We start from the raw sequence: 12,569 nt of genomic DNA on the forward strand, positions 1-12,569 counted from the left end.
GGAGAGTGATAACACCCTGGATTGTTGGGAGTGAATCAGACTAGGAATAAATAAAACTAGGTCAATTTAGAATGTCCCAGAAGAGGATGAAAGTGAGACATTTGTGATGACTCCAAGTCGGCATGGCTATATTGATGAGCTTTAGTATTGCTTATTCATTCTGGCACAGGACTAGAGAGTGGCTGGTTAAACTAATCCAGGTTGTGGCGTCTGCTTCCCACTGACTCTGAAGCAGGCAAATCAAGGACTTCGTTACAGAATTCATGAAATGTTTGGTTAAGTACTATACTCATTAAATATCTCTTCCTTTGTATCGAATAGCCCCAACTCACAATCATAGGTTGACACAGAAGTCGTTGGGTAAATACTGAATTCTGGAATGTAGGTCCAGACTTCTGGTGCTCTGTTTGATGCTAACAGGCACTTCCTACTCAAAAGTAGAAGTTGGAAAATAAAAGCAAATAGATTTTCTAATCTATTCTTTGGTTGCATTCAGCCCTAGAAATTTTTTTCTAATTTTGTTAACGGCATTTGAATATACTTTTAATGTGTATTCGGTAAGATGTCACAGTGTCTCCACTGAGTGGGGAAAGGATCACCAGGTGTTGGGAAAGCATGAAACTCGCAGCAGCTGGTCTGTGTACTACAGTTCAGTCTCTTTAAGAATTCCTAATGTGATTCCCAGTGTTAAAACAACTGATGATTTGATGATTAAGTGATAAATTCAGGCCATACAAGATAAGACTTGAAAAAGCCACTCAAAATAGTTATGGCAACATCAGTGTCTTTAAGACATCATTCCTTATTTCAACAAATGCATGTGCACATCCTTCCCTTTAACAGCTAGTGTACTTCAGGAAACTAAAACACTCTCTAAAGCACATTGAGAAGTCACATGCCACCGGCCCCATTTAATTTGTTCACAATTTTTCCTGCTTGATACTGAAACCGAGGAAGAGATAGTGTTCACGATTAACTATTCTCTATGAACAGGGATGTGGGTGGATCGAAAGAAAAATTATTATATGCTCTGGAGTTAATCTGGTAAGGAAAAGAAGACTAGCTTAGGAGGGTTCTCATGCCAGGCTCAGACTGTTGTTGGAAAGTAATTGTGAGAGTCTGTCAACACGTCACACAGTGACCTGGGGAATGGAGGTTGGCAGGTTGTCGGGCCAGGCATCAGCTGTGAGGTAAGAGGACTGCAGCCAGAGAGATGGCTACAGACGCGTTGGGTTTTATTTGTGTGTCCACCTGGTGGCAGTCCTACAGGTAAGGCTTGGTGGCGGCTTTAATGATAACCCAGGTTGGGCCATCCTTTTGCCTAGTTCTGAGCATGAAGGAACTATCAAGAAGCAAACAGAAGAGAAAGGTGTACACACATGCATTTGTATGTAATTTTCTTTCTTTTTCTCTTTTAGCAGCTGAAATGCATAAAAGCAGGGGGCAGAGTAGAAGACATGGGAGAAGGAGCCACCGACACAACCCTTGGTTCAGACAGCATGGTTCTAATGAGAGGCAAGTGCTGTTGCCCAGTGTCTTACTAGCGTTGACAGCACCCTCACACGCACATGACTCCCTGGGGGTCTCAGAAAAATGCAGGCTCTGAGGTCGGGCCGACTAGAGTCTGTGCTGCTCACATGCTCCCAAGGGGATGTCTGCTGGGGGCCAGCCTGCCTGCCACACTTTGAGTAGTGAGGAGGTGGCCACACTTGTCTTTCTTTTCATTGTGACCATGACTTCTGGCTGGAGCCTTAGCCACAGGCTTAGAAGTAAACATTATCTGATACAACTGGGGAGCTCTTTCTCCATGTTTTAGTCTTTCTTCTTCTTTTTTTTCAGCCTATGAAAGTAGCTTTCTGGAAACCTAATTTCATTAATTCAGCCTAAATCCTAAGTAAGGCTATATAATATATAATACGATAGAGTATTTAATAAACACAAAAAGGTATAAAGAATAATACAATGAATATTAGGTACCTACCACCCAGCTTGAAAAATAAAACAGTGTATACTTAGGTGAAATCCCCATAATAAATATTTTCCACACTCTACTTATCTAATCTCAGAACATCATTCACCCCACGCCATCCCAGGAGAGGACACCTCTTCACAGTTCAGGGCTGCTGACATGACTTCTGGCCATAGGAAGTCTTTGCATAGCCCTCTCCTCACCAAAGGAGACCCGTATGCCAATTTCAAAAGTCTTTCACACTCCAGATCTCCTTTTAAAATGGACAGATTTCTAGCTATAGGGTCAGAAGATGTCGAATGCCAGTATGCTTCTCTAGAACAGATTAACTCAAACAGAAAAAAAAAAAAAGCATCAGAATGTTGTGGAAGAAACAAGGGCTTTGGAATTAGGAAGTCTGGGTTTGACGCTCTACGTTTTCCTGTGTGAAATTGGTCCAGCTATTTAATCACCCTGAGTCACTCTTCGTGTACCATACTTCTCTTGTGAGGTTCGTAATAATGTATGTAAAGGCCCATCAGGCTGCCTGTCTCTGAGTAGGCCCTGTATATATGGTGGACCTCATTTGGTGCAGAATAATAGGGACTCTGAACCAAAGTCCCGAACATGACCCATACTGTAGAAAGATCAGGACAGGTACTCAATGTTTGTATGTTTTATGAGGAGAACCATGGATACTGTTTGGGCCCCAGGCCTTCCCTCAAGAGCGCGTCGTGCAGCAAACTGTGATCTGCACAGGGAGAGAGTCTTGATTCAGCTTGGCAGAGTCACGTGGAAGCCGGCTGGACAGCCACCTTCCGGGCTCCCTGTGGAAAGAATGGGGCAGCGGTCCTTGGGCTAGAGATGTAGACCTTTGTTATAACCCTTAATCCTTCCTCCGCTTGCTGCTGATCACACATGAGCTTCCTCAGGAAGCTCTGGGCCGTAAAAAGGGAGAATAAATAATTTTCTCTAAAACTGTGCATAGTTAGTATTTATAGACAAAAGAGAGAGTTCTTTGATTCCTTTAACCTAGTTCTGCAGTTTGTATTCCTTTTGGTGTTATAGGGAGCAGGGGAAGTTCTTAATTTTAAAGTGGATTTTACCAGAATTCTAAAATTAGGTCTTTTGTTCTTTCATTATATCCTTCAGCCTATAATTGCCACAGAAGCTGCTTGTAGCTTTGCAAAATGAGTATTTAAAAAATGGCTCTATCCCGGTATTGCTGAGCAAATCACCTCTGTGCCCTGAACCCCAGTTTCTCCATCTGCAGGGTTGAGTAACCAAGTAAAATTTAAACTTTTGTACTGCTGAATCCAATAAAAAATGAAATTCACCTGGCCTTGTAACTGCTGTTGAGCTGACAAATGAGCCCAGCTGGTAAAATTCTTATTGGCCAAGATTTCTGTTCTCATTTTCATCTGGAAAATTCCAAAAGACCTCACAAAATGCTCAAATGAGGAGATACAAAAGAGGAACTACTGTGACCTGCATCCTCTTAAGGATGAGAAACCAAAAACCGTGCCCTAACTTTGGTGTATTTGCAGTAGGTAAACTGCTTCCAAGAAAAAGAGGGGTCAGTGCTCCCCAAGTAATCGAGGGTTGGGGTGAAGGCTGTGGAACTGCAGGACCCCAGAGTCAAAGAATGACTGGGACTCATTGGCTGCAAGTTAACCCTGACTGTGTGTCAACAGGAATAATACAAGGGTACAGCAAAGCCCACAGGGTTCCAGCCACAGCGATGATGAGGCCCCATCGACCTCCTCGAGCACAACGGGCAGCTCTTCTGTGCCAGGTAAGGCAGCCTGCTGGACAGGGCTCCTCCGGCCCTGCCTGTGGGGAAAGAGGAAACCTAGTTGTGCCTCGTCATCTAGTTATGTCTGTTCTGGCTGCCCTTCTCCTCAGCCCTGTGTGTCTTCACTTGTGTGTGGGTACACTCCATGTGTGTCATCAGCCCATTCCTGGCTTGGAGGAAATTCTGGGAGCAAATTGAAACAAGAACCGTGATCCTGAGGCAAACAGCTCCCCACAGGACTGAACTGGGCCCGGGATGGTGACTGGCAGTGCTAGCCCACCTCCTGCCCCTCAGGAAAGACCAGCAGCTGTGAGGGGTGGTAGGCAGGCCCCTGGGCTTCTCGCTGGGTGGCTCGGTTCACGGTGTTTTAAGTTGGATTTTATTTCTTTTGACTAAAGATCTACCAGGTTATTACTTTGACCCTGAAAAGAAACGCTACTTCCGCTTGCTCCCTGGACATAACAACTGCAACCCCCTCACGAAGGAGAGCATCCGGCAGAAGGAAATGGAGAGCAAAAGGCTGCAGCTGCTAGAGGAAGAGGACAAGCAGGGAAAGGTAGGCTCCACAGCCCCAGGAGCTGCCCTGTCCCCTCCACTCCTGCCAGCATCCACCCACTGCCACAAGGAGGTGCCAATTAAACGCCCCTGTAACCCTCAGCGTAGCGCACTTTAGGAGGGTGGCGTCGAATTTTCCCTGACAGGAACCTGATGAAGAGAATAAGAACAGGCAAGAAATCTCCTCCCACCACCACCCCCCTTTTCTTATTTGCTGGGTTTCATCAGGAATTCTTACATTCTGTCCTTCCCCAGGAGACTATTGGGTAGCAGCCCAATACAGCCTCTGTAACTGTGTATTTTAAATAGAAAACCAGAGTGTGTGGTTTGGATACGAGGGTTTCTGGTACCCCTTCTGGAGATGAGATGCCAGGACATTTCCGTGATCATGGGGACAATGGAATGGAAAATCTGGGCCCCACAGTAACCGTAGGTCGAATGGAAAGGGTGTTACAGACCTGAGTGTCCAGTGCCATTCCTGCACTCACTAGCTCAATGGCCTCATCTCCTCAGGTATAAATTGATGGGGGACTTGGAGAGGTGCTGAGCAGACTTCCCATCTCACACATGCTTCCTGATAGGCTTTTCCTCTTTCCAAGGAGAGGAGACTAGAATCCTAAAAACATAATTCATTATACAATAACATAAAACTTCACTGAATCTTTCTCTCTTTTAGAAAACAGCCAGGCTGGGATTTAATGCATCTTCCTTACTACAAAAAAGCAAGCTGGGTTTTCTCAACGTCACCAGTTACTGCCGGTAAGATAACGCCTCTTTGTTATGTTTTCTTCATGAATGTTCTTTTCCTATTTCTTATTTCCATGATCCAAGAATTGTCAGGATAGAGCACGTAGCTGCTCCGTGAGGAGTGTTCACAGTTGAGGAGCTTCAGCTCGACAGCCTGCTTCTGCTGCTGAAATCAGCCCTGAGAGAATCATCCTTCCTTTAGAGCCAGGGAGTGAGGAGAGGGGATCTAGGCAGAGAAATTGGGCAGAAATTTCTCAAGATGACTCCTCTTTGTTACTTGTAAATCATTTCTAGTTAAGTAGAAGGTCCTTTAACTTCATCCTGTCAGCCTTCTGCCTCTTTTTCTCCTTCTAATGAGTTGTCACCAAAAAGGGAACGTTAAATGGATGTGTACTAAACTTTAAATACTGGTGATGTCTGTTACAGTTCTAACTAAAGCCCTGTGAGATAGGTTGACACTTTCCCCAGGTTCCAGAAGAAGAGACTGAGACTCAGAGTGGAATGATCTGCTCAGGGTAAAGCTAGAAAGCGGGGGGATCTGTCTGACTCCCCAGCCTGAGCTCCTAACCCCTGCATTCTGCTGCCTCCCACTCTACCTGGGCCAGTGAAGAAACAACATGGGTGTGGGTGGTCTACCCAGGGAGGCCCCCTCAGGGAAGGCCAGCCCTGCAGGCAGTGTCAGCCAGGGCAGGTAGGGCTGTGCTTGTCCTGTGTTTCTCTCCTTCTGAGAGGGAAAAGAGTTAAAGGTCTAGTTAGGAAGATCTGTTCTTCACCCTAAAACATGCTCGGTCTTTGGTGGAGAGGAAAAGGGGTAACCGGATGGGCAGCTGCATGCCTGGCTCTTCATGAACTGTGTGCCCTTCAGCAGGTGGTTTCATTTCTCAGGCACATTCTCTTCATCTCAAGAGAACGAGTTGCACTAGATGATCCAATACAAGTCCTTCTAGTTCTGACTTTCTTTGACACTGTGAATGAGCCACCCATTTCTTTGCTTTAGTTTCCCTAAGAGTTCTAAAATTGACATTCTTTGGGGCCTTGCTCAGCTCCATTGCTGAGATTTAATATGGAGAGAGAGCTGACGAGAGAAGGTGGTCTTCAGGGTGTGGGACAGAGCAGAACCCCTGCATCTTCATGGATATCTAGGTATGATGTCCATACCTCCCCTGCTCCCCTCTTTCTCCTCTGCAGTTTAGCCCATGAGCTGCGAGTGAGCTGCATGCAGAGGAAAAAGGTCCAAATTCAGAGCTCGGATCCCTCCGCTTTGGCAAGTGACCGATTTAACCTGATACTGGTGAGTGGGAGGGAGCCATCTGTAGGTTCCAGACACATAGTTGCCATCCCCTGGACAATTCGTGGCTTTGCATTCGTTTTCATCAAGCCTGGCTGTGTAGAAGCCACTAGCCATGAAAGCAGGTTTTATGGTTTTAACAAGCACCTACCAGCTACCCATTGGCAGATGCCAAGCTGGCAAGACAGGCTGTGCTGTGACCATTGTCACCCCCACTACAGCTCTGTCATTTGACATTAGAGCCAGGGTCCACACACGCTGACAGAGAACCATCACAAAGTAACTTTCCCATGGGTATGTTGTGTACACAGTTGAAAAGTTACATGGAGGACCAGGGGCTTCTGATCCTTTCCATACTGGACAGGATTTGGTGGCCAAACCTGAAGCACCAGTGTCCTTCAGTAGCAACAGCATATTAGTTTCTTGCTTTCTGTCCCTGACCTCAGTTAACAGGGGCCTGCAGGCCATGTCTCTGGGCCTGCACATCCAGCACACCTCCACTGCATCATTTGCAGGGAGCAGAAAATGATCTCTCTGCTTCTGGTTTAGACCCGGACTGGAAGCCAGGGGGCAGAGAAATGTTGGCAGAGGACCAGAGGGTCCACTGCAAACAGAAGTAGCCAGACCTCTCAGCTGGACTGGCAACTCCTGGAGGCCTTCCTGGAGGCTGAGGGACAGCCAAGGAGAGTGAGAGAAGGACACAAAATAGAGAGCCTCAGCCTGGTGGTCTACTGACAGGACTGGAGGCTGAGGCTACGGAATTTACCCTTGAGGTCCTGCCCCAGGACCTCTACAACAGAGCCCTTCACATAAGGAGTGTCAGGGGCCAGGACTCATGTTTTCTCCTGTGTTTGGGGAGCAGTTTGACCTGAATCCAGTAGAATACTTTCTTGTGGTGGGTTCCCCTCAGGAGCCCCTTCCCTGGGGTTCTTCAGTAAACCGGGTGGGGACAGTGGAGATCACTGCACCTGCTGCTTAGCGTGGCCTGAGCACCTGTTCTTCATACTTTGTGTGCTGGTGTTTGGAAGACCCTCCCCATGATCCAGAGTTATGATGACTGGATGGCTGGTGTGACCCAGAGGGGTGGGAAGGGCAGTTTGTCACCCAGGGATCAGAGTTTTCAGATCTGACTCTAGTCACTGGTAATGATTCTTCAGGAATATAACTGTTCTTGCCAAGTAAACTTGCAAAGTGAGTGTGTTTTCACCAGCACCCAAACCCATGTGTATTTGTGTATGTTATATTTATAAATATATTTTAAAAAACACATAAACATATAAAGGTTTTGCTTTGAAATAATTATTAACCACATTTTTTAAATGAAAACAGAAAATCTTAAAAATAACCCACATCCCAGTGCCATCTTTCCTATTGTAATTTTTTTCCCCCATGCGATACCTTTCTTTTTACTAGGTGATAATCACAGTGCTTATGTAATAGGAATACAATTTTGCTTTCTTCTTTTATCCCTTGGCAGTTATAATTAGCATTTTCCACATTTCTGTGTGGCTTTCATGATGGCCACATGCTCTGTCACCATGTGGCTCATCTAAACTCCTCTGGGTGGACGTTAGGACTCTCCCAAACCCAGTTCTGAGAGGGGTCACTGTGCAGACTGGCCGTGCCCCCTCACTGCCTTTTTTGCTCCTGAACTGTGAGACCAGGTGCCTGTCAGCTTTGCCCAGTGATGGCTACACCAAGTAGGGGCAAGTCAGGTCATTCCGCACTTGCTCATGGGCGAGAACCCTCACCTGGTGAAAACACACAAGAGCGTGGGAGCTAGGTAGACGGTCTTTCGGCAGACCGCGTGGCTCAGCCTGGGAAGCCACCCACAGTCCGCCTCCCTTCTCCAGGCGGATACCAACAGTGACCGGCTCTTCACCGTGAACGATGTCAAAGTCGGGGGCTCCAAGTATGGCATCATCAACCTGCGTGGCCTGAAGACCCCCACGCTCAGGGTGCACATGCATGAAAACCTCTACTTCACCAACCGGAAGGTACGCTGCGCTTCCCTTTAGCCATGGCAGCCTGCTCTGCCATTGGATCCAGGGCACTGCAGTAACTGGCCAAATTCAGAGTAGAGGAGAGAGCTTTGTGAAGAAGGCAGGGCTCGGTTACCTCATTTTCTCAAGGGAAAAAATGGAGTTTTAGATCCTGAGAACTCATAGGGGAAGAAAAGGGCCTCATTAGTTTCTCGTCTTGGAAGAGAAATGAATTTACATGGGGGAGGACTTGAAGCAGTGTTGCTTTAATTAAACTGTTGCAGGGACTTCCCTCCAGGGGGGTTAAGTTGATCCAAAGGAGCTGATGCTAAAGCACAGAGTTCCTGGGAGGTGGGCCACAGAGGGCTGGGTGGAGGGTCCTCCCAATGTATCAGAACATTATGTCAATCTTCCAGTCAGTCATAGCCAGCACTGAAATTTATGTAAATGTAAGGAGCCTGCTATCTAGGGGGCAACTTTTAACATTGCAGTGGGTGATGGCTGCATCTGTAAGAAGCTGTGATTTTCTGTTCTGTTGAGACATGAGCCACAAGATGGACACAGGTTGAAAATGGTTTCTGGGTGAAGTGAGATCCGTTGCAGAGAATTCATCCCTGGCCTATACCAGAGGGTACACCAGATGGCTCATTGTGATGCCCATGCTATGCTGATGATGAAGGACTGAGGCCTGGGGGTTACTTCTTCCCTTTCCCCTCAAGGTTCTGCACGGTGGGGCAGGGAGCTTCCTTGTTCTCAGAATGCTCGTTCCAGTCCCTATTCAAGGAGTGAGACCTGAAGAAAGCAGTCAGTCACATTACTGTTCTATAAGAAAGTATTTGTCTGTTTCTCTCCATAAGTTGGCATCAAACCAATCTTTCCATCTGGCTGTGTGTTTCCTCACCAGGTGAACGCTGTGAGCTGGGCCTCGCTGAATCACCTGGATTCCCACATTCTGTATCTTTTGGCAGGTGAAGAGGTTTGGTGGGCCGGCCATGCCCTGATGTAGACCAGGGCATCTGTGGGGTTTGTGAGATGGTGTTTTAGTGTCCAGAGGTCTAGGCCATTCTGCACGAATGTCTCACCTTGTAGGAAAGAGCAATGCACCCACTAGAAAACAAGGATTCCCATGGAGCACAGAGAAGTAGCTGAGGTCCTGGAATGACGTCAGTGTTACCAGGTGCCAGACACTGTTCTGGAACTTGAGAGTTGGTGCTTTAGCAGAGGAACAAAGCAGAAAGGGACAGTAAAGCCTTGAAAAGGAACCCCAAATCCTCCTGAGGCAGAGGAGGAGGAGCCTCCCAAGGCAGGGAGGCTGAGGGCACACACCAGAGAAGGGTGTTCCTTTGACATCGGACTGGGGCTGTGGGCTCTGGGCCTAGGTTCCCTGCCCAGAGATGGGCTTCTTTAGAGCACTCTTCATTCTAGTCTCTTCCTTCCCTACCCAGAGAGCCATCTGGGCTTTGTAGGAGCACACAGTACAGTGTCAGGGTAGCTGGGATCCCTGGGGTCTGTTTTTTTTTTTTTAACTTTATTTTTATTAGGATATGATCTGGCAGCATCCCTTTATTTATTTATCTATTGCAGTATGCAGGCCTCTCACTGTTGTGGCTCTCCCATTGCGGAGCACAGGCTCCGGATGCGCAGGCTCAGCAGCCATGGCTCACGGGCCCAGCCGCTCCGCGGCATGTGGGATCTTCCCGGACTGGGGCATGAACCCGTGTCCCCTGCATCGGCAGGCGGACTCTCAACCACTGTGCCACCAGGGAAGCCCCCTGGGGTCTCTTGATGATGCAGAGGACAGCTGTCCATTGTGTCCTTCATGGAATGATACTGTTTGACCCAAAGCCAAAGCCACATGTTAATGAGTCTTGTTGTGGTTCATTTCCATAATAAATGAGTTCGCTCACATAAATGAAACTATGTGACCACTTGTCATACCTAATGCCAGCTTCAGAGTTGTCATAAGGTTAACTGGTTAACATCTGTGAATACACTTAGCACAGTGCTTGGCCATGTCATGGGTCCTCAACAGATGATGCCTGAATTGGAATCTGTTGGTTTGGGTTTTTTTTTTTTGTTTTGCGAGAGGGTTGTTTGTTTGTTATTTTATTTATTTGGCTGCCCTGGGTCTTAGTTGCGGCACGTGGGATCCTTTTTTTCTTTCTTTCTTTTTTTTTTAAGTTGTGGCATGTGGGCTCTTAGTTGCCGCATGCAGGATCTAGTTCCCTGACCAGGGATCGAACCCAGGTCCCCTGCATTGAGAGCACGGAGTCTTAACCACTGGACCACCAGGGAAGTCCCTCAAAGGGTTTTAAAGCCTAAAGCACATTAGAGATCTGATTATAACTTTTATGTAAGACAAACACAAAACTGTGTGTTCTGTAAATTGAAAGTTTTCTGTGGCTTTCATTTGGTGGGGTTTGTGGGGTGACGGGACCACCTGTTACTGTCTTGATCTTACCAGAGGGCAGAAGAGATCAAGCCTTAAAAGAGAGAAAACAAGAACCTCGCTCTCATTTCTGATCTTCAGACAATATGGCATTTATCCATGCTTCTCTTTGTGAGGATAAAAATCCATATATAGGGGCTTCCCTGGTGGCACAGTGGTTGAGAGTCCGCCTGCCGATGCAGGGGACACGGGTTCGTGTCCCAGTCCGGGAAGATCCCACATGCCGCGGAGCGGCTGCGCCCGTGAGCCATGGCCGCTGAGCCTGAGCATCCGGAGCCGTGCTCCGCAACGGGAGAGGCCACAACAGTGAGAGGCCCGCGTACCGCAAAAAAAAAAAAAAGGAAAAAAAAATCCATATATAGGCATACCTCAGAGATAGACAGATACAGATACAGATGTAAGAGTTATGTTTACACTATATTGTAGTCTGTTAAGTGTGCAGTAGCATCATGTTTGAAAAACAATGTACATACCTTAACTTAAAAATATTTTGTTGCTAAAAACTACTAATCATCTGAGCCTTCAACAAGTCATAATCTTTTTGCAATAGTAACATCAAAGATCACTGATCACAGATCACCATTAACAAAATAGTAATGAAAAAGTTTGAAATATTGTGAGAATTACCAAAATGTGACACAAAATGAGCAAATGCCACTGGGAAAATAGCACCAGTGGACTTGTTCAACACCAGGTTGCCACAAATCTTCAATTTGAAGAAAAAAAACAACACCACCACTATCTGTGAAGGGCAGCAAAGGAAAGCACAGTGAAAGGAACGAGTGTGGTCTATTGTGGTTTGATCAGCGGCTTGCCCTCTGGTGGTCATTTCAGGTAATCTTCAGGCTTTTGTGCACCTGATGCTTCTGCTGAAGGTCTTAAACTTTCTTCCTTTACAAAAATGACACATGGTTCAGACCTGCACTCTGCGCTTTTCCCCAAAGAGTGGTGGGAGGTTAGACGGAACTTTTTCTACCCTTAGCAGGTTCTTCATTGACCTGTGGCCTTTTAAAGGATAAGCTCTATGATACTGGCCCTGTAAGTGTGATACAAAGATTGAGTGTAACCTGGGTTTCAGCCATAGTAACATGGGTAAGTGCACATGGGTAAGGACTTTCGCCCACATCCTTGCCCTACAAACGTAGAAGGAAAAGAGATTTATCTCAGAAGGAATTGAGCTGCCCAGATACAGTGTTCTCATTTATAGTGTCAGCAGCCTCTATACTAGAGATATTTAACATGGGGCTTACCACCCAAGGCAACACGATACCCACACAACACACATTCAGATGGTCGAGATCGTTGCCTGATTGCTTGGCAAAGATGTACATTTTCAGTGAGGTGTGTGTTGATTCCACCAGCATCTATTGGGCATCTAGAATCCCTGTGCAAGGTGCTGGAGCTGGGCACCTCAGCAGGTGGTCAGTCTTTGCAGTGATGTCAATGGGGAATTGTAGGGTGCAGGGATTGGGGTGGCCTTCCTGGTGGTGGTTCCCACATGGGAAGGAGGGCATGGAGCTCCCATTAGAAGAGTGAGAAGAAAGCTTGGCACATTTGGCAGCAATAAGTGGTTTGGTATCGGTGACGTCTCTGGCTAGGTAGTGCCTTGCAAAACCAAATCCTTGGGGCTGTGGGATGCCCCTGGTGGACTGTAGTCATGGATTCATTTCTCATATAGCAGTGAAGGTGGTAGGCTGGTGAGGGTGAGACCTCAGATGGAAGGCTGTTGCAAGACTAAAGATGGTGGTGGAGAGGGTATGAACTGATGAGCAGGAATGGAGGAGAGACACGAGTTTAAGAGGCTT

The 12,569-nt window shown here is 46.8% G+C and overlaps 1 protein-coding gene across 11 annotated transcripts in view; it reads left to right on the forward strand.

Moving 5' to 3' along the window:
- The window catches only part of DCAF4 (DDB1 and CUL4 associated factor 4), a 40,835-nt gene that overhangs the window by 9,395 nt on the left and 18,871 nt on the right, over positions 1 to 12,569 (forward strand). For 9 of the 11 annotated variants that reach the window (XR_003433724.1, XM_027111680.1, XM_027111681.1 and 6 more), the window contains exons 2-8: positions 1,419 to 1,515; positions 3,643 to 3,743; positions 4,142 to 4,299; positions 4,975 to 5,057; positions 6,234 to 6,336; positions 8,187 to 8,330; positions 9,220 to 9,269. Coding sequence is in view for 10 of the 11 variants with exons in the window: in XM_027111680.1 (XP_026967481.1) it covers positions 1,427 to 1,515; positions 3,643 to 3,743; positions 4,142 to 4,299; positions 4,975 to 5,057; positions 6,234 to 6,336; positions 8,187 to 8,330; positions 9,220 to 9,269 (728 nt within the window). In the remaining variant the exon portion in view is untranslated. Of the gene's footprint in view, positions 1 to 1,418; positions 1,516 to 3,642; positions 3,744 to 4,141; positions 4,300 to 4,974; positions 5,058 to 6,233; positions 6,337 to 8,186; positions 8,331 to 9,219; positions 9,284 to 12,569 lie in introns of all 11 variants that reach the window. The other 2 variants (XM_027111682.1, XM_027111684.1) reach the window with 1 other exon arrangement.

The sequence above is a fragment of the Aethalodelphis obliquidens genome, unplaced genomic scaffold (genome assembly GCF_003676395.1).
Source record: "Aethalodelphis obliquidens isolate GAN/ISIS:26980383/991018 unplaced genomic scaffold, ASM367639v1 scaffold10, whole genome shotgun sequence".
Lineage (NCBI taxonomy): Eukaryota > Metazoa > Chordata > Mammalia > Artiodactyla > Delphinidae > Aethalodelphis > Aethalodelphis obliquidens.